General features: G+C 33.0%; 1 protein-coding gene across 3 annotated transcripts in view; it reads right to left on the bottom strand.

The window, feature by feature from the left end:
* LOC136977917 (inosine-5'-monophosphate dehydrogenase 2-like) overlaps window positions 1-20173 on the bottom strand; it is a 55150-nt gene extending 34977 nt beyond the window's left edge. For 2 of the 3 annotated variants that reach the window (XR_010881147.1, XM_067273528.1), the window contains exons 1-5: window positions 19914-20172; window positions 6982-7030; window positions 6762-6863; window positions 4424-4498; window positions 3711-3917 (exon numbers count right to left, since the gene is read on the bottom strand). Coding sequence is in view for 1 of the 3 variants with exons in the window: in XM_067273528.1 (XP_067129629.1) it covers window positions 3711-3917; window positions 4424-4498; window positions 6762-6863; window positions 6982-7030; window positions 19914-20011 (531 nt within the window). In the remaining 2 variants the exon portion in view is untranslated. Of the gene's footprint in view, window positions 1-3710; window positions 3918-4423; window positions 4499-6761; window positions 6864-6981; window positions 7031-19913 lie in introns of all 3 variants that reach the window. The other variant, XR_010881148.1, reaches the window with a different exon arrangement.
* Window positions 20174-22220: the final 2047 nt, after the last annotated feature.

Genomic DNA, 22220 nt, shown 5'->3' with positions numbered 1-22220 from the left:
TGGAATCCAGGGCCGGATTTACCAATCCAGGGGCCCTGGGCACAAATTCGGTGGGGGTCCCCCCTTTAAGAGTAGGCAAATTTGATGATTTAGAAAATTTACACAAAATACTGTACTTTCAATTAGATTTGAACTAGGAAGTTGTAAATTTCATTTAAAAATAAGGTTATTGTAAACATACATATATTTTATTGTGTAAAACGAATTATTTTAATTTAACTGAAAAATACCTATGTGAAATTTTTTCCCGAAATTTTCCGATGTTTCATAGGTTTTTTCCCGGGTTTGGTTTTTTCTGCCTGTTGCCCTCATGATTAGGCCACACTAGGCTGTCGCGGTAATAGAAAAAAAAATTATGTTTAAACATAATTTTTTTTTCAGTTTTGTGGGGGCCCCTATTTTGTGGGGGCCCTGGGCACAGGCCCCAAATGCCCTTATGTAAATCCGGCCCTGATGGAATCTTTGTCTTTAAAAAGCAATCTGACTCACCAGGAGATGCAGATATGCCATCTTAATAGGACTCAAAAACAGCATTTACCAGCTGAACCCTCAATTGCTCACCAGTATTAACATGCAGGTCATAGGTTTTGCAGAATCTGACAAGTTGTGCTGTTTCCATGCCTTCAACCTGGCATATATACTATCCTCATTACTGATAAACAGAGCCAACTGCAACTTACAATATGTGGATGATACAGGATGATCTTTAAACACCCACATCAAAGAACATCAAACTTCTGTTATAAAAGGGCTTGCCAACACCGCATTATCAACCTTCACCTGTGACCCTGACCTAGATGTATGTTTCGACTGAGCTTGCCTACTGCATAGCACTTCCCACAAAAAATGGCTTAGATATTTAGAACAATTATAAATTTACAAAGACACAAAAAAATGTGGACAACTTTAGAGATGTAGACTCTGTGTGGAAGTCATTCTATAAAGTTTAATCTTACAATCCTCTACCCCTCCCTCTCTCGTGTCATTGCACTTTTAACATGTGGATCACCTATTCTGTGAAACTTTTCTGTTCAAACTGTTTGTTTTAACAGCTGCATTCAAGTGGAAAAAGTCAGTTAGTGTGACAACGTTCATTCAACATGGATGAAGACATTTGCTTCTTGTAGTTTTTCTTACTGGATATTAATTATATGTGTAATGTTTATTTACATTTCCTTAACTTTTATGTTTCTCATATACATATAACTTTCATATTTTCATATAACTATTTTAATCCATTATTGCTTAGTATCTTTCAATGAGGGCAGCTCATATTTATTATTTCTTTTCATATGAATGTACCAAATGAACAGAATGTAATGTTGGAACAGTTGCATTGAGAATAATAATGTGCATAACTATTGAGAGTAATCTTTGGTATACATGACAATTATTCAGTACTTGTGGGGTGGAAAAGAGTGGTTCAAAGGGTTTGTAAAACAGCTCTACAATGGTTCAGCCACATTGAGAGAATGAAAGAACAACTGAAGAGAGTATATATGGGACAGGTGGATGGGAAGCTTGATAAGAGAAGGCTGAGAAAGTCTTGATTAAAACAAGTAGATAAGTATCTAAAAGAATGTAAGGTGTTGAGCAGAAAGCGAATGTGAGGAAGTGTGCTAGAAGAGGCATGAGTCTATCTGGACAAGAAGATGTATAGAAAGTTGTAAATGAATGATTTGTAGGATTGCAGTCTCATTTTACTTGCTGCTTACCCTTTTTTAGATTATGATCGTGAGGATATGCATACATCTTTATATGTATATAAATTTATTCTTTTAAAACAGCGATTCCTAACCTTTTTCGACTTGCATACCCTCTTGGCAGCTCATTTTCCTAAGTTTTATTTTCCATGTTCCTCAGACAGTGGTGCCTTGGTCAATTATACAGTACTGTAAAATTACATGTAAAAAAATTTTTAAATTGAAAAATGTGGCAGGAAGGACACAGATAAATGTAAAAAATATAATTATACTTTAATTTAAAACTAAGCATTGAGTGCCATGACATCATCAAAAGCCTCAATGTAGAATCCAAATATTTTTATAGTGCATCCACCATTATAATTTTTTTTTTTTTGTGTGTACCCCTGAACCATCAAGCATGCACTCCTGGTTGGGAATCACTGTTTTAGAACAAGTGATATGTATAATACTATGAAGTATATCATGAATGTAAGTGTGTACTAAATTCATAACAGATTCACTGCCATATTTAATTTCTCAGCTATAGAATCAAAATATGAAGATTATCAGATGTTATATATATATATACAGGGTTTCCCATAAGTTTGTAAATAGTTTAAAAATTCATAAAAGTTGAAAGAATTGGTATATTTGAATGCAGTTTGCATAAAAGTTATTCTCACAAAGGGGGATTTTTTTGGGTAGAGAAAAAGAAAATAGTTCAAATTTTTGTCGATAGGGGTGCTGAACGCAAGAAACTAGCTGGAATTGTGCAAATCTGAGTCTTATAAAATGCAGGGTGTAAGATTAACAGCTCATTTCTGAATTTTCCTATTAATTAATTAGTACATTATGCATATATTTCAGACTGGAAAAAGTTAACAGTAAACGCTAACAAATTTCTGTTAAGCAGAGTTTGGATACATTAAAGTATAGAGTTTCTGCTGGGACATCAAAAACTGGTAATATTAACCAACAGTTAATGCTAGACAGGGATGATAATAATATTTGGTTTACTGCAAGGATGTTGCATGAGTCGTAAGAAACAACGTTGAAAGGCTGGATAAACCACCAGTTGGCCATCACTAGGTGTCCATCCAAGGGATGACACCACATGATTTAGATACAATAGATACCAAAATGAAAAAGGAAGTCATGTACATTTTGTGTGAAATGCAATACAGTGCTGGGCATACCATGTTTTGCTTCCTATCAAAACTAGGACCTTTAGATGTTATAACTGTTATTTATGTTTTAAACCTAGATAAGCAGGGCCTAACAATACGAAAACAAATTTTGCAATGACACTACATATAAAACTAAAAGTTTGTAACAGAAAAAAATTAATATTAGTGTAAAAATGTAAAAAATGGTTTAAATAACTTGAATGCTCAGTGTCCTCAGATAGGCACATGACAATTTTTTTTCTAATTATTCTCATCACTTTAGAGTAAATATAGTATCTGACACAAAGAATGCATCAAACTGCTATGAAAAATTCCTAAGTTTGATTGTTTAAATTCAATCCTAGGTGCTGAAGAGAGGTAACTGAAGCTGACCTAGCCATCTAATCATCTTAGAAAAAATATTTAAAATTTTCTGTTTAAGTGGAATTAACTACAGAATTCATTCAGATTCAATGTTCTTTATAATTAAAGTTTAATTTGTATGGATATTTTAAATTTTGTTAGAAATATAGTTATGAATTATGAATAAATTCATACATCATTTTAAAAATAAAGATTAAAATTATAAATACTAGTAATTCATAATACATTTCACATTGAATTGAATTAAAATTTTATATAATAATAATGATATAAAATAATATAATATAATAATAATAAATTCAATTTACTATTATTTTAAACTTTAAATTGTTTTTGAACATTCATAGTATGAATAAAATTTAAATATCTCAGAAGAATCATTTTTCTTAAAAAGTACAGTATATACAATATATGAATACTATAATAATAAAATTTAATTAAACTTATGAAATAAAAATTAAAATATTCAATTTACTTCTGAAAGTGGAAGATCAAGCATACTTTCTTCCATAAAATCAATATCTCTATAGGTAACAATTCCCAATAATTTTGCTCCCATTTTTCCATTTTCTGTAACAGGAATACCAGCAAAACCTTGAACTTTTTTTACTTCAAAAACATCTCTCACTTTATTGCTTGGACTCAAAACAATTGGATTATGAATAAATCCATGTTTATATTTCTAAAATAAAAATAAAAAATATAAGTGACAAATTATGTATTTCACCAAAGTTATTAAAACTTATAAAATTATTGTGCTGTAATTTGTAAAACTGCATCTTTTTTTCCAAAATCCTTAACTTGAATTTAATTTTTAATATTTATATTTAATATGGTAAAATAAGAATTTTTAGAAATATTTTTATTATAGAAAAATTATAGCAATCATTAAATTATTAACATTTATCATTTATAAATTATATAATTAAATAATTAATATATAATATATATAAATATATTAGCATAAAATATTTAAACTTATTTTAACAATACACTTTAATTTTCAATATAAACATTTATTTATGTATAAATATTTTAATAGAAAATATTGCCTTGTAACATAATTATATGAATTTATTTAGTGAATATTAATTTAAAGTTGAAAAACTTAATATATTATAAAATAATTGTATATTTGAATCAATTTTGGATTTAAATTTGTGTTAAGTAGTTTCTAATATTTTTCACCTTGACTTTATTTATTTCATTTGCTTGAAATTCAGCTGTACAGTTATTATGTATGATTCCTATACCACCACAAAGCTGAAAAAATAAAAGTATTTATTATTTCCTTCATAGAATAGTACATCAATATTTTATAAAAATTATGTTAACAGTGCTAATTAACTAATAAAATTGTCTAACAGAGAATTAAAGACATTATAACATAAATAAAAATAGATAATCAGTTTTATAAATAATAAACACAATTCCAATAACAAAATTCTGCTTTATTGGAGTTCACTTACATTGAGTATAAGTTTCTCTAGCACTTTCACTGCTAGGAGAAAACATAATTTTTTCTAATGTTATCAACATAAAATTTACATTTCCTGAAACAAAGTATTAATTACAAGATTGTGATAAAAATTCCTTCATTTCATGTGCTCATTGTAAACAATTAATTTGTCTTAAACATTGTATTTTTCCTTTACATTTATTTATATTAAATGATAAAAAGTAAAAACCTCAAGCAGAATCAATAAGCAGAATGACAGGCATGTCATGACAGGACAGTTAATCCCTCAACATGCCCAATCTGGCCACAAGACTATTACTGTACTTCTATATGAATTCATTTAGAATATTTTAGAACTCTGTTTTTCTCTAATGGATGACCTGACAGATAAAAGAAAAAATACAGGTCTTATTTTTCCCTGTATTGAAATGATATATATTTATTAAAATATAAGGCTGACATGAAAAAACCCTCCCTTGTAAGTGCCATAATGAATATGAGTAATTTATAAAATGTTTCTAAATTTCATTTGTATGTATATTTTTATATATACATTTTTCATATAAAGCATTCTTATATATATGTTATTAAATAATGTAATATTTCAACAAATGAACCTGAAGTGAATATTGACATATATAAATAAACTACCATATTTTTGTGCATATAACCCGCAGGTTATTTATCTGTATTTAAAATACAATTTGAAAAGGGATTATGGGTTATGTGATGGGAAAAATTATGAAAAGATTTTATGTTTTGTTCTAGTAATTCCTGTGGGTTATATGCATAAAAATATGATTGTTTGTAAAAGAAAAAAAGAAAACCTGTCTAGATCAGTGTTTCTCAACCTTTTTCTCATTGCAGACCCATAAAATTATGAATAATTTTATATGGACCAGTAATTATATGTGACTATGAGTTATGCATATTTATTACACTTATAAATGCTTATTTATAGTTACTGTACATGTAGTAACTAGATTACTATTTAAATAATACCTATAATCAACTAAACCAGCATCAGTACAATCAAATATTTCTCTGTGGACCAATGAAATTTTTTCACTGACCAGCATCAATCCATGGACCAGTGGTTGAAAAACATTGGTCTAGATCAGTGTTTCCCAACGTGGAGCCCACGCCTTACAGAGGGGCAATTTGATTGTTAAGGGGGGCAATTCAAAAATAAACTCATCCAGAGTTTAAGTTAACTATATTAGCCGCTGTATGCCATATTTATTGTAAATATTAATTTAAGTTAGTTTTAATTTTATTTGTTCTTTGTTTCCCTTTCCTTCTAGAACTTCCCTTTATGACCCTTTTCCCTTGGGGTGGGATTAACAAATCTGGGAACCACTGAGAACAAAGAGATGAACAAAGCCCGGAGGCCGGTGAAAGAGGAGAAAGTACATTCTTTGCCCAGACCTCGAGATGGGCAGACGTGAGTTGTGGTGCTCCAGGTCACGTTTGGCAATGACTGGAAAGTGCAAAAGACTTTGATGAAAAGATTGAGTTTCATCGTTGTTACAATAAAACAGTGTGGCAATTAAGTGCAAGAAAAATTTCAACGAACACAACGACGAGAGACCTTCCAAAAGAGTTCAACGTATATGTTGAGGGGCATAAGAATTTTAGAAAGGCTTAGGTGTGGCATAGCACAAAAAGGTTGGAAAACTCTGGTCTAGATTATAGAATAATTCTATCTTTTTTATACATGGTGCAATAGTTATAAATAATAAACTACACAAATCACCTTTTTACTCTGCAGCCATTTTTATTGATAATTCAGCAATAAAAATGGCTGCATTAGCAATAAAAATGAATTCAGCTGAATTAGCAATAAAAATGGCTGCAGAGTAAAAAAAGTGATTTGTGTAGTTTATTATTTGTTATGCAAAGCAGTCTGTGTTTAAAGAGCAATAGTTATAGTCTGTACATAAACAGCCACATCTTAAGTGGCATTTTTTTCACAAATGGATTGTAATATATATATATATATATAATTGTATTACTAAATATTATTATAATAAAATCATAAAAACAGTATTGAATAATTATACTAACAGCCATAGCTATTGACAATTCTGATTCTGTAACAGTATCCATAGGTGAAGATACTATAGGAGTATGAAGGGTAATATTTTTTGTCAGTGGTGAAGTTAAATCCTAAAATATATAAATTATTATTAATTTATTCAAGTACAGTTATTTTTAAACAGCTATTTTATATTTATTATAAAATCTCTAAAAAAAATTGTTTTAATTTATAAGCTAGAATACTCACAACTTCATCAACTGTGAATGAAATATAACCAGGCAAAATTAAGAAATCACTGTAAAGAAAAAAGCAGGTAGATAAATTATATCAAATGCAAGCAATTATTTTTGAAAAAATTTAAATAAATATATTAATTTAAAAATTAAATTTAGTATAATAAAAAATTGCTTGTAACACAAACACACTTTTTTGTCAGTGGAGTGATTTTTATTCTTTAATAAGAATTTATTATAAAAATATAATTTAATTTATAAAAAATAAAATTTTCTTTTAAAATTTATGCTGTTTTAATGAAAATTTTATGTTTAAAAAATAAGATGTTAAGATTGATAATGATTCAGCAAAGAATACGATGCAAATGTGAAAACACACTAAGAAACACACAGTTTGGCTTCTGCAGGGGATTAGGCACCAGAGAGGCAATTTTCTGCTTACAAATATTGCTACAGAGGTGCTATGAACATCAAAAAGAAGTATACATATGTTTTATTGACTATGAGAAAGCCTTCGACTCAGTAGACCACGACTTCCTAATTGACCGACTGAGAAAACTTGGGCTCGAAAACAATGATGTCAACTTTATCGCAACTCTCTACTGGAATCAAACAGCCCGGCTCCGCTATGACAATGACCTGACAGACCCAATACCAATACAAAAAGGCGTCCAGCAAGGCTGTCCATTATCTCCCATTCTTTTCAACATCTATTCGGAAATGATTTTTGACCAAACACTGGCCAACAAGAACATCAGCATAAAAGTTAACGGACAATACATCAATAACTTAAGATATGCCGACGACACAGCACTAATAGCGGATTCCAAACAAGATTTACAGACCATCTTGAATGAAGTGAACACAGAAAGCCAAGCATGGGGGCTACGAATCAACAAAAAGAAAACAAAGGTGATGAAGGTCAGCAGGACTCCAAGCAAAATCACGATCAAATTAAAAAACGAAAAGTTGGAGCAAGTACACCGCTTCAAGTATCTCGGAGTACTCATTGATAACCAGCTGAACCACGAGGCCGAAATCAAGAGCAGAATCGAACAAGCCAGGCATGCATTCACCAAATGGAAAACACTCCTTACCAACAGAAGCTTGAACATCATGCTCAAATTACACACATTGAAATGCTACATCTGGCTAATCCTGCTCTATGGTGTAGAAACATGGACTCTAACATCAGCCACTACAAAAAAGCTACAGGCCTTTGAAATGTGGCTCTACCGTATAATGCTGAAAATCCCGTGGACAGCCAAAATAACCAATGCACAGGTCCTGCAGAACATGCACACGGACCGGGACCTGATCAGAACCATCATCAGCAGGAAATGCAAATACCTAGGCCATATCACTAGGAACCACCAAAAATACCATCTACTGCCACTCATCCTGGAGGGCAGGATTGAAGGCAAGAAACGTCCAGGCAGACTGAAAATGGCCTGGCTAGACAACATCAACACCTGGCTTCACATGACAACAGAACAAATTCTACACACAGTGCAAGACAGAGAACTATATCAATATGAAGTCGCAAATGCCATTCGGCAGCATTAAAGAAGAAGAAGATTGATAAAAAAAAAAAACTATCTGCTAATTGTTCTTTTGACTTCTATCTGCAAAATTTCAAAAATACATAAATAAATAAATAGTGATTAAATTCTTGTGTATGAATTTTTTTAGTATAATTTGATTAATATAATATAACTAGCTTACCCGTCGCGCGTTGCTGCGATTTCAGGAGAAAGGAAATTCAAGCAAACTCATTATGATAAAATTCAATTTACATTTTATTATTTTTACTGAAACTTATTATTATTATTATTAATTTTCATCGGGAAAACATTTCAAAGTGTCGTTTCAATTCTATTTATTTATTGGAGTGCTTGTGGATACACGATATTTTTTGTTTTTCTGTCTGGTGCGTACACGAATAAATCAGAAGGTTTTCCGACGCGTGAGCTGGCCACATACAGTTGTCCATGTGAGAAGCACGGATTCTCCAAATCTAGCCCACACACTTGCAACGATTGTCCCTGTGCTTTGTTGATGGTCATTGCAAAAGCGATTCGCACCGGAAACTGCAAACGTTTAAATTCAAATGGCATATCTGTTGGGATCATTGGAATACGTGGCAACAGTACATCTTTCCCCTTGAATTTCCCATTTAAAATTGTAGCTTCGATGACATTGTTCATCATCTTTTTCACCGAAAGTCTTGTACCGTTGCAAAGTTGTGGTGGATTGATGTTTCGAAGAAGAATGATAGGCACACCAATTTTCAATGTTAAAATATGCGGTGGCATTCCTGGCAAATCTAGTGAATTCAAGAATTCTGTTGGGTAATTGACAACTTCGTCTTGATTCATAACAGTGTCGATGGAGTTATACGTTGTCGCTTCGCCTGGTATTCTGTTTTGAATGCTGAAGTTGATGTCATTGACATCGTTGTTCTTAGCTGCTAATATAGCACGTGCACTGAGCCACTGATGATTTTTGTAATTCCGTGCGATATTTGGGAAAACCTTTTGAATCAATTTGTCTTTGGTTGATGTCATCTTACAAAAGTTTGTTGGCAATGTGATACATTGTGTAGTTCTGTCTATTGCCATCTTCCCATTCCCAATATCCAGCAATTGTTTTGCGAAACGTTCGGCGGATACATCATTTTGTAGTTCAACACGCATATTGGTTTTCAAAGTCAATTTCTTTACATGTCGCCATAGAACAGATGATTTGAGGCATGCATTAAGTTCATCGGCGGGTGTTGAACGTGGTATAACTGGCAGAGTTTGTCGAAAATCACCAGACAATAAAATGAGTGCTCCCCCGAAGGGCTGGTCATTTCCCCTCAAATCTTTCAGTGTACGATCAAGCGCTTCCAATGCTTTTTTGTGAGCCATTGTGCATTCGTCCCATATGATAAGTTTACATATTTGGAGAACTTTGCCCATTCCGGAATTTTTGGTGATATTGCATGTTGGCGTCTCAGTGGTTTGCAAATTCAATGGCAATTTCAGTGCTGAATGCGCTGTTCGACCACCATCCAATAGTGTTGCCGCAATTCCAGATGATGCAATTGCCAGTGCAATTTTATTCTGTGATCGAACGGTTGCCAAAATTAGTGAAATGAGAAAAGTTTTACCTGTACCTCCGGGCGCATCTATGAAGTACAATCCGCCCCTTTGATATGTAATTGCTTGCATTATTGTGTCATATACAACACGTTGTTCTGAAACCAACTTTGGGAGATTCGTTTCAACAAATGTACCCAAATCATCGACATCGAAGTGTGTTTCACGTTGCAAATCACGATCATAAGCGTCATTTACAGATCGATTCGGTGCACACATTCCCAACTGCCCCAATCCCTTGTTAGCGATTGCCAAACATTTATCCTCGATCGAAACCAACGCCTCATTATACACATGTGGTGTAAATTGCATGTCCGGATTCTGATTCGTTGCTCGCAAACGATGTAGGATGTCTTCACTCATGCAATCTTTGTATTTTTCCCAAAGATCTTTCGGATTGGATGGGAAACACGTTGTCAATATTATCGCAAATAACGTGCGTATTTGCTGTGGTTGAGCAGTGTTCGATGCATCAGCGAGTGTTGTGTCCCAATGTGCATCGTTTTCAAGAAGATTTAATTCTTGGCAAGCCTCTCGATAGGTCGCACATACTTCACCATTTACTGTTCTCAGTTCTTGGAAGGATTTCGGTCCACGTACGTTAACTAACAGTAATCGCAAGTAAAAACATTCTTGATTGTTTGGATGAACTGTATACAGACGGCCTAACGCGTCGGACGAATATAAATTCGTATGTCCTTCAACTGGTTTGCCCTGTTTACGACGTTGAAACTTTTTCGCTGATGCATTCCATGTGTAGTATTTTGGCACTTCTGAGTAAAGTAGCGTTTTTGCGAACAAATCATCCGTGCACAATGAGAAGAACGCAGTTAACATTGTTTTCGGTGGCGATAATGCTCTTGCATGTACATTTTCCGTTGTAAAATACACACGCTGTCCATTTTCAAGATGTACTGCCAAATGAACAACTGTTGGATGACGTTCATGAATTGGAAAGGAGAAAATACGCCAAACTGCTTCATTGCTACTAATGTAGCGTCCCAATTCATATTGATCGATTTCATTGATTGGTGCAGATGCATTTCCCACTCCAAAAACTGCCATATCACTTCCTTTGTTGACATATTTGCAAATATATTTGATCGATTTCACTGAATTACAATACTCGACATTGATGTGTGCTTTGAAAGTCTTTGAGAGTAATGGTGAATACGGCACAACCCAACGATTATCGACTTCAATGTCATTGTTGCGTACTTTTAGAGTGATGAATTTGCCACCATCTTCAGTTGATCGTCGACGATATTGTGGATATCCATCATTTCCAGTGATAGTTTCGGCGTGTAAGTCTCGTGGATAGCGTTTCGTGCATTTTCCATCCTTCATGCACGGAGAATTGTTGTTGATCGCGCCGCATGGACCATGAATCATGTTGTTGGTAACGACTTCGAATAAGCCTGGATCAATGTTGACATCTGGTATTTCTGCTGAGATGACTTCATCAATTTTGTCTGGTGTAATTTTGTCGATCAGCCAAATCAAAATGTGTGCATGAGGTAATCCTCTTTTCTGCCATTCAATGGAATACATCCAACAGCGTGTCTCTCCAAAAACATGATGTTTGACAATGAAATCCGTCATAGATTTCAACTTTTGTTTGAACACACGTGCAATGATGTCATGGCGATCCGAAGACGATTGTCCAGGCAACAGAAGATCTTTAATTTCTTCCCACGTAGGGTTGCATGTGAATGTTACGAATAAATCTGGACGGCCGTATGCGCGAACATAAGTCATTGCATCTTGTGCGTATTCATGCATGTGCCGTGGGCTTCCTGTGAATGTAGCTGGCAGTATGACCATTTTTCCCAGTTCGTTGAGATTGCCATCAGTAGCAATTGCATCGCGTAAATGAACATATTCTTCAGAGCGCAGCTTGGTTTGATTCAGTCGAATGAAAAGAAGTCGTTCAGTCTCGATTTTTGCATACATATCGACAACATATTGATGGAATAATTTCCGACATTTCAAAATGTGATTGTCTGTGTTCTCACGAATCATCAATCGATAAGAATAGTAATTCATGGCACTGACTTTCTTATTGGTCTCCCTATCTGTTTGTGGATTTCTCATTTTGATATTGAAATGATATCCATCTTCTCCTTGCCAGAATAAAATTGGATATTGCAATGCATCGTATGAGCGATGAGTTTCGGAGACTCGCTGAACATTACCATCTCTGCGATGAAGAACTATATCACGTGAGTTAAATTCTTCGCCAACTATGACGATCGCCACTTCATTAATTGTTGGTGCATTGTATTGTCTTTCGTGTTGGCCGGCTGGTGTTTTGTCAGCTCTAATGACAACTACATAATCATCAGCTGGCATTCGCTCGAGGGCCGTCCTGAACAGTCGAACTAATTCGTTATGTTCATCGAATAAATTTTGTAATGCAGCAACAATTTCTCGATTAGTGCCGGTATTGAATCGACAACGTTGATCAACTTGTTCATCAGTGGCTCCCATGAAATAAATTTGGAGAAATTTGTGATCTGCATCCGGCAGTGGTAGAAGTGATCCAGTACGATGATAAATTTGCCCTTGCACTTTGAACGTTGGCATGTAATTGTCACGTATGATTTCTGTTGCACCAAACGATGTCATTTGGAAACATGAATTGTACTTGCGTATGTTTGCCAAGAAATGTTTCGACTGGCTTGTGTCACCTGATACCAACGTTGATAATGGTTCGGGTGGTAAATGCAATTCTGGCAATTTCACTTTTCCACCTGCGCAGCACATTCCTGGAGTTTCATTTTTGAATTTCAAAGCATGGCAAAATTTGCATAATTTGTCCATTTTTTCAATAACGACACTTCGATGAAGACTGTAATCATAATCAGCATCGTAATTAAACGCAGCAAGATTCAAATCAGCGTGGAGTGTCCATCTGGATTGAACATTGCGTTCTCGATTCATTCCTAGTCTTGCTCCCCGTTGGTCAATTGTTTCCTTCGAGCGGGCTTGAGCAGTGCGTACTCGATCGGTTTCCAATCTCGATTCTCGTTGCTTGTTCGTTTGAGAAGAACGGGCTTGAGCAGTGTGTACTCGATTGGTTTTCAATCTCCATTCTCGTTGCTCGTTCGTTTGAGAAGAACGGGCTTGAGCAGTGTGTATTCGATTGGTTTCCAATCTCGATTCTCGTTGCTCGTTCGTTTGAGAAGAACGGGCTTGAGCAGTGTGTACTCGATTGGTTTTCAATCTCCATTCTCGTTGATCGTTCGTTTGAGAAGAACGGGCTTGAGCAGTGTGTATTCGATTGGTTTCCAATCTCGATTCTCGTTGCTCGTTCGTTTGAGAAGAACGGGCTTGAGCAGTGTGTACTCGATTGGTTTTCAATCTCCATTCTCGTTGCTCGTTCGTTTGAGAAGAACGGGCTTGAGCAGTGTGTACTCGATTGGTTTTCAATCTCCATTCTCGTTGCTCGTTCGTTTGAGAAGAACGGGCTTGAGCAGTGTGTACTCGAACGGCTTGTAATCTTGCTTTCTGTTCCTCGTCTGTTTCTGAAGCTCGTAATGCCTTTTTCTTTCGTGCTTGAGATGTAGATCGACCAATTGATTGACGTTTGGGGGGCATAACTGTCGGCGATGCTTGCAAATTCGCTGAGAAAAATGGGAAAAATCAGTATTCGAAAAAATTATTCAATTTCGAATTTATTCGAAGAATTATTCAATTTTTTAAATCGATTCAACTTACTATTAAATGTCTCTCTCTCACTGCTTCTCACTACTTTTCACTACTGCTTCTGGTCTACTCTCTTGTCTGACTTTTTCTTTCTGACCCTGAGACCTCTTGAGTCTTGTCTCTGACTTTCTATCTGACTCTTTGATCGGGTTGGAGCTCCCTTTTTAAACACTTCTAGCATGAGAAAGTTTGTCATCAGACGATGATTTATATGGTAGTGTCGTCATCGGGTGATGATTTATTGGCGGTTTCGTCATCGTAGCTGAGATGATTGTTTTATTTTGTTGTTTGATAATGACATCTAACTTTTATAGAGTCATAATCTTGTTGATGTGACTCATCTTTGTTTTGTGACAGCTCTCATCATTATTCATTGATTGCTTTGACTAAGTTCTTCGTTTAATGTGTAAACATTGTAGAAGTGACACTCGGTGCCGTGGAAGGGGGGTACGATGTTTCCACTTTTATATTTTTAATCCTTTACAAATTAATTTAATTACTTAATTGCTCCTTTCTGTTTTCCCTTGCATGTTGTCAGTTTTCTGATAGTTGGATAATAAACCGTTTCTACTCTAATTTGTCTCTTTAAACCATTTTATATTGATATTAAAATTTGGAAGCGGGAGTACCAAGATCGGTAAAATAGGCAAATTCCCTCATACAACTTCGATTGTTGTTTAAGATACAGTTAAGGTTTTAACAAAGGTCAAGTGAATACATAATTAGCAAAAATAAAGTGATTAAACAAAAATTATTACAAATAACAGTTCACAAATACATATATAAAGATATTTTTGGAAGAGGGTGAAATGTTGGTCTTCACATATGCCAGAAACCTTTGTGGGAGTGTATTAAACAACTTCCCAAAGTTTCATGGCAATCGGATAAATGGTGTAGTAATGCATGAAGGACAGACAGACAGACATATTCGTTTTTATATATATAGATAACACTTCCCCCGTGAGGGAAATTTCAAAAAATCCCTTCTTAGTGTACATTCTCTTGACGTACCCTATTAAAACGCAATCAAACGCGCGTCTAAAATAGTATAATAAAAGCCGAGTTCTTCACAGTAAGCCTTAATCCTGTCCCTCTCCCTCGCAAGGGAATATCGAAAAATCCCTTTTTAGTGTATATTCTGTTGACGTACCCTATTAAAACGCAATCAAACACACGTCTAAAATAGTATAATAAAAGCCGAGTTCTTCACAGTAAGCCTTAATCCTGTCCCTCTCCCCCGCAAGGAAATATCGAAAAATCTCTTTTTAGTGTATATTCTGTTGACGTCACCTATTAAAACGCAATTAAAAACGCAAAAAACCGCATGTAAAATAGTATAAATAGAAGCCGAGTTCTTCACGGTAAGCCTTAATTCTGTCCCTTTCCCTGCTGGGGAATATCGAAAAATCCCTTTTTTAGTGTATATTCTGTTGACGTCACCTATTAAAACGCAATTAAAAACGCAAAAAACCGCATGTAAAATAGTATAAATAGAAGCCGAGTTCTTCACGGTAAGCCTTAATTCTGTCCCTTTCCCTGCTGGGGAATATCGAAAAATCCCTTTTTTAGTGTATATTCTGTTGACGTCACCTATTAAAACGCAATTAAAAACGCAAAAAACCGCATGTAAAATAGTATAAATAGAAGCCGAGTTCTTCACGGTAAGCCTTAATTCTGTCCCTTTCCCCGCTGGGGAATATCGAAAAATCCCTTTTTTAGTGTATATTCTGTTGACGTCACTTATTAAAACGCAATTAAAAACGCAAAAAACCGCATGTAAAATAGTATAATAAAAGCCGAGTTCTTCACAGTAAGCCTTAATTCTGTCCCTCTCCTTCGCAAGGGAATATCGAAAAATACCTTTTTAGTGTATATTCTGTTGACGTACCCTATTAAAACGCAATCAAACACACGTCTAAAATAGTATAATAAAAGTTGAGTTCTTCACAGTAAGCCTTAATCCTGTCCCTCTCCCCCGCAAGGAAATATCGAAAAATCTCTTTTTAGTATATATTCTGTTGACGTAACCTATTAAAACGCAATTAAAAACGCAAAAAACGCATGCAAAATAGTATAAATAGAAGCCGAGTTCTTCACAGTAAGCGTTAATCCTGTCCCTCTCCCCCCAGTGGGGGAATTTCGACATGTGTATTATATAAAAACACGTGCGTATTCGAATGCAACGTAGTGTCAAAATTTCAAAGGAATCGGTAGGAACAAACGAACGTTATATTTTATTTATATAGATAGATAGAAAATGATCTGGTTTAGTCCGTTCTCACAGAAAAACAATGCCTCACAGAGAAGCAAACTTAGGTCGTCGGAAGTTAGCGCCATCTGTTGGACATAAAAGCCTTAATCCATATATAAATATATTTTTGAAGGGGGGGAAATGGTGGTCTTCACATATGCCAGAAACCTTTGTGGGAGTGTATTAAACAACTTCCCAAAGTTTCATGGCAATCGGATAAATGGTATGGTAATGCATGAAGGACAAACCACACACACACACACACACACACACACAGACATACATTCATTTTTATATATATAGATATGAAATAATATAAAACTGCAATTAGGGTTCCAACTGTGTGGAATTTTCTGATTGTACATTCAGTTTTTTCTTAACATGTAAGTTCCTTATTTTTTAAAAATTGTTTGGAAAACAAAAACTGTTCAGAAATGTTCCAAAAAATGAATGAAGAGAAGTATTGTTTTTTCCAGCTCATCACTTTTCCTTCATGAAAAGTTTGCACCCCTACTTATAATCTAAATTATTTTCATTCTTGTTAGTTTACATATTTTTTTCTCTTCATTTTTGTCTCTTTCTGTCTTTTTGGCACTTAGAAGACTTTTTCAAGCCCATTTGTGGATCTCGCTGAACCCATAGGGTGGCAGGATAGAAAGGGACATATCTGGAACTGATACCAATGAAAATTCCTGGGGTTGTTCACTCAGATTCAATTCCCAGTCCCCAGAGCAGTATGCTAATGCCTTAACAGCCATCAAGGTGTCTCATCATCAAGAGAAAGAAAAAAATGTTTTCAAGTTTGTAGGTTTTCTTTTGTTCACTTTTTCAAATTGGTATTTTTTCACATATGTTTGGAATTTATTATTCTGCAAGTTGGCAATCCTAATATCCATTAGAGATGCAGAACTGTAAACATATAATAAGTTTTTCAAAACTTGAAAGAAATTGAGAGAATAAATTTCTAAAAACACCTAAAGAATTATATTGATGAGATTAATGAACACTGAATCTCAATGATAATCTTCATGTCATTTCTTTTAATATATTAAGAAATAATTAGCAAAAATTATTGTGACACTTCACAATGCCAAGCTGCAATTTTTTATCATATTCTTAATTTATTTAATAATTTAAATTAAATTAAATTTAAAATATATATATTCTTGATCTCAAATTAGTAATGTCTTGTCCCTGTATATCATACTTTTCCTGACAACTGAGTCATGTTGGTCATCTATGTAACTTCATTCAGGGAGAACTTTTCAAATTGAATTCACATGACTTCCAGTCTAGACCAGAAGTTAATTGGGACCTCCTTCCCCTAAGTTTTCTGTATCTGATCTTGACTTTCATCGATCTATTGATAATACCATTCTCGAGATTAAGGAAGGACAGACAGATGACTGTGGGAATTTATAGGTCTACAACTTTTTTAAACTGCAGCCCAAATATAGTGAGCCATATTAATTTTCATAGAAATAAAAAAAAATTAAATCTATTTGTAAAAATCATAAACAAATGTTCTCATTTTAATTTTTTATTTTATAGATATTTGTAATAGTTTAATTAATAAGGCCTAAACTTTAAAATTAATTTATATATCTCTGCATATACAGTATATATTATTCAAATCAAATAAAAACTTACCTGTATATAATTTTCCAAACTGCACACACTTTAAAGTAAAGTAATCTCACATATATAATATGTGAGATTACTTTACTTTGAGATTGAGGCCAAAGTTTTCAACATGAAAACATGTACGTTGGACGTTCAGTGCCATCTTCCTGTAAGCCTAGAAGTTTGACAATGGTGTTTGGAACATCGAGCACGATTCCACTGACTTTCCAAACACCATTGCCAAACTTCTAGGCTTACAGGAAAGCGGCATCGAACGTCCAACGTACACGTTTCCACGTTGAAAACTTCGGCCTCAACCTTGCTATTGATTGAAAATATGTTCATAATTTACTATTTGTCTAAAAACTATTTCTTGTAATATATATAATAATTTCATTATTTTTGTGAACTTATCATAAACAAATTTTAAATATGTAAGTTATTCATATCTAGATTTAAAATTATAAATAAATATATTTTAAATACATTTTAAAAAATTTTTTTAGAATGTAATCAAAATTGTGTGGTAATAAGACATTTAAATAATAATTATTAGTTGATTCACAAAAGATTTTAAAATGCTTTCATATTCAAGGTAAAAATTATAATTAAAAGTATCAAACCCACAATATACTGTCATACTAATTTCATCCAAAAACTGAATTTTTATTATTTTTGTGAAGATACAATCATTCACACTTATAAGAAAATTAAAACTTTAACTGTAAAGTTATAATTTTAATAATATGTCTTAAATATTTATAATTTAATTAACAATTTAAAAAGTTAACAAATGAAAAATTAACAGACATTACTGATACTATAACAACATAACAAAACAAAATTCACTAGTTCATTGATTGCAGTTAGAATATGTCATGCATGTAAAGATATTTAAAGTTTAGATAAACCTAATACATAATTTAATATTCAATAAAAATAAAAAGCACCCAACAAAAGTAGCATCTAAAAATTTACATCTAGATACTGTAATAATAATAAATGATATAATAGAAATAACACAACAAATGCATATGTTTTTAGATAAAATTACTTATCAGATATTTAATAAAAATAAAAAATTCTAAATGCCAAGTGATTTACCCAAACAAAAGGATAGGAAAATTCAATAATTTTAATTAAAACAAATTGTATTACATCATTATTTTGTTGTTTCTAATAGAAGTATACAGTAGAAGTTAAGCCTATTTTACAATATTAATTTTAATAAAAGAAGAAAATTGAAATTTATGAATTGCCAGAAAAAAGTGTACATCAGCCGTCAGAATTGACTGAGAATTATATGCAGATCTCAACAAAAATAAAAAGAAAGAAAGCTATAGCTGACTTCAAGTAAATAAAAAATTAAAAATTTTTCTTAATGATTTTATAATTTAACCATAATCATTTTATTTTGATCATTCTTTAATTCCAATACTTTTTGTCAAATCACTTCTACTGTAAATATAAGAAACAAAGTATAGTTCAGAAACATCAAACACATTAAATTTTAACTAAAATAAGTCAACACTAATTGAAAAGTCAACTAATTCATGAAATTCTTACAAAATATTCTTTTAAATCATTTTGCTCACAATTCCAGAAAGAATGTTGAAACCTGATTCATATTATGAAAAAAACTTGAAAATAAAAATGTATGCATTAGTTATATATAGCACATATAGTTACTAAAAATCATAGTTACGTAAATATATAAATAGTTATAAAAATTATAACTTATATGATTTGTTCATAACTAGGTGTCTTAGCTCTAATTATAAGAAAAACTTTTGTACATTTCTTATGTTCACATTGACCATAAAAGAACAAAATATAAGACCAAAAAAAAAAAGAAATATCTATTTCTTGGTATTTTTCCGTAAAAAAATATATAATTCTTTATATATGTATTTATTTATGTCAAATTAATTAATACTTACACCTCATATTATTATTTTAATAATTTTTTAATCATTATTTATTAATATGTATTTTTGACAAATAACTAAATGTTGTAGAGATTGTTACAATATCACATTATTGATTAAAATATATTAAATAAGAATATAATATAGGCTACGATTAATGCAAATATGAAGGCCAAGGAAGAATATTTAAACTTTAATACTTATTTTATTTGTTTATATCATATTAGAAAAACTAAAATCATACAGTTATTGTAGACTTTTACAATACAAAATAAACATAAAACTTTCTTACTTATACGAGAGTCCTTCCCCGAGAGAAAACAGTTCAACCGCTGACATTCCATCTTCAGAACAGTAGGTTTTTGATTGATTTAAGGAATTTTCTGCCATTCTAAATAATACATATGTACTGAAGAAGATAATAAATATTAGAATTATACATGTTTAACATATAAAAGTGCAGTTAAAATACTTATTTCTTCGATAAGGATTTTTGCTTTCATTCAATCAGTTCGTAAAGCACGTGGTTTTGTTTATATGTCAGTGTTCTACTTTAGCGCTAGGTGGCACGAGTTTCGCTTCAGGGCCATCTACGTGTACTGTATTTTGATTTTATGTCATAAGATGTTTGTGAATGAGCGTGTAATTATACACTTTTTTATATATTAAAATATCAAAAGTATTTGTAATTATAATCTGACTATTGTAATGTGTAAAAATATATTAAAATACATTACATTTATAAATTCAGTTTTACATAATACTCAACTGAACATGCATTTTACTTACTAAACTGATTTGTTGGTGCGAGGCATCAGGATTTTGTTTTTTGCATTTTATTTTATTTTTATTACATTCTTTAAAATGAATTTTACTCATTGGGATGGCCGAGCGGTCGAGGTGGAAGCCTACCGCTCTGTGACAGCCGATATCGAATCCTGATGGGTCGAAAAATCCCCAAGAATTTTTCGGCGTGGTCCTTCCGGATATTTCGGGCCAAACCGAACTCGTCTTGCCAAAAGAGGCCCTCTTAGTGCCACAGAGCGGAAAGATTTTTTTTAATTGTGGGTTTGGCTAGGCCCCGATGAGGGTGACCGGAAGATGAAGAACGGATCTAATATATCTGGGAAAATCGTTCATTAAAATTTCTGAGTTCACCCACAGTCAAACAGCGTTTCTTCCAGAGTGGATGAGCCCTTTACCATCTCGGTTGTTACCTCACGAGTAATATAAATAGCCTGGTTTTCTTTGTTATACATATTTGTATTAAGAGTAAGGTCTGGTGATAGAAGGAACCAACATATCTGAAAAAAATTGATTTGAAAAATTACTGTAGTTCTAACCCTTAACCGCTGTCGTGCGGCTGCTCGACATTTTTTACTTTGCAGGATTCGTCACTGGTTAATGCTTGTTGTTTCGTGTACTTTTAAGTTAGTGTGTACTAAGCAGTTTAGTAATGTGCTCGCTACTTCTAGACTAATAATTTTCCATTTTCACGAATGTGACATGAATTTTTATATTTAAAATGGCTTCTTTTTCTTAAATTTCTAAATCATTTCGATATGGCATTAAAATTGTGAGAAATGTCTATTCGAGTGGTGTGAAGCATCTGATATTGATATAATTGACGTAAAAATTAATTTTAAGAAGGATGATAAAGTTAAGTTAGCCTCTCATAACACTAACAACGAAATAAATGTGTTAGAGAATCAGTACTGAATTAGTGCTGATTCTCTAATACAATATCTAAATTACAATTCCATTCCAAACAAAAAGTCGAATAACGTGTTGTGTCTATTTCGAAAATTAGAAGATATTCTAAATGAATATTTATGAAGTAAAAAATTTGGTTATATATAATACAAATACAATGATAATATAAACTATAATTATTTTGTGCATTCCACATAAACTTTTGTTGTGCATTCTACACATTGGTTTCTTGTAACATCTTAATATTTTTTAAACCAATCAGTACTACTGTCATATTTTTTAAACCATCGGTACTACTGTTAGATCTGATATTTTGTAAACATATCAGATCTAACCTTTTTTTTCTTTCTAATTTTCGCCTACAATGGCCGAGTGCATAAAACCACTGAATATTGATAGTTGGTCTCAGGTTTGCGCCTCACCAACGGACTTGGATTATTTGTTTATAGCAACGCGACACATGGGCAATGTGACGAGAGGACTTTTATGGGAAATTGTCCCCTATTTAGGTGTTACAAACGTGAATAAAACCCGGAAAATTCTGCATGGCCAGCTCGTTGGCGAGGCGCAAACCTACGACTAACTACCAGTGTTCTATTCTCCCACTGGTTGGCACGGTTGGCCACGTGAAGTTTTCCAGGTTTCTTCATGCAAAAGAGGGCAGTTTGCCATAGAAAGTCCTTTCGGGAAAGTCCTTCCCATTGACAGATCGCCTTGTGCTGCGTTGTCTTCTGTCAATCCATTCCTTCTAATTTTTTTTTCTATAAATTAATATAATATGCGGAATTTTATTTAAAACTTATAATGAACTTTTACTTAAAAAATAATAACAAACTGTTTTATCATAGTTTTTTAAAACATTGTTTTTGAAATTGTTATCTCAAAT

Source organism: Centruroides vittatus, unplaced genomic scaffold, assembly GCF_030686945.1.
Source record: "Centruroides vittatus isolate TY-2023 unplaced genomic scaffold, ASM3068694v2 contig_482, whole genome shotgun sequence".
Classification (NCBI taxonomy): domain Eukaryota; kingdom Metazoa; phylum Arthropoda; class Arachnida; order Scorpiones; family Buthidae; genus Centruroides; species Centruroides vittatus.
This window is presented reverse-complemented; position numbering and strand designations above follow the sequence as displayed.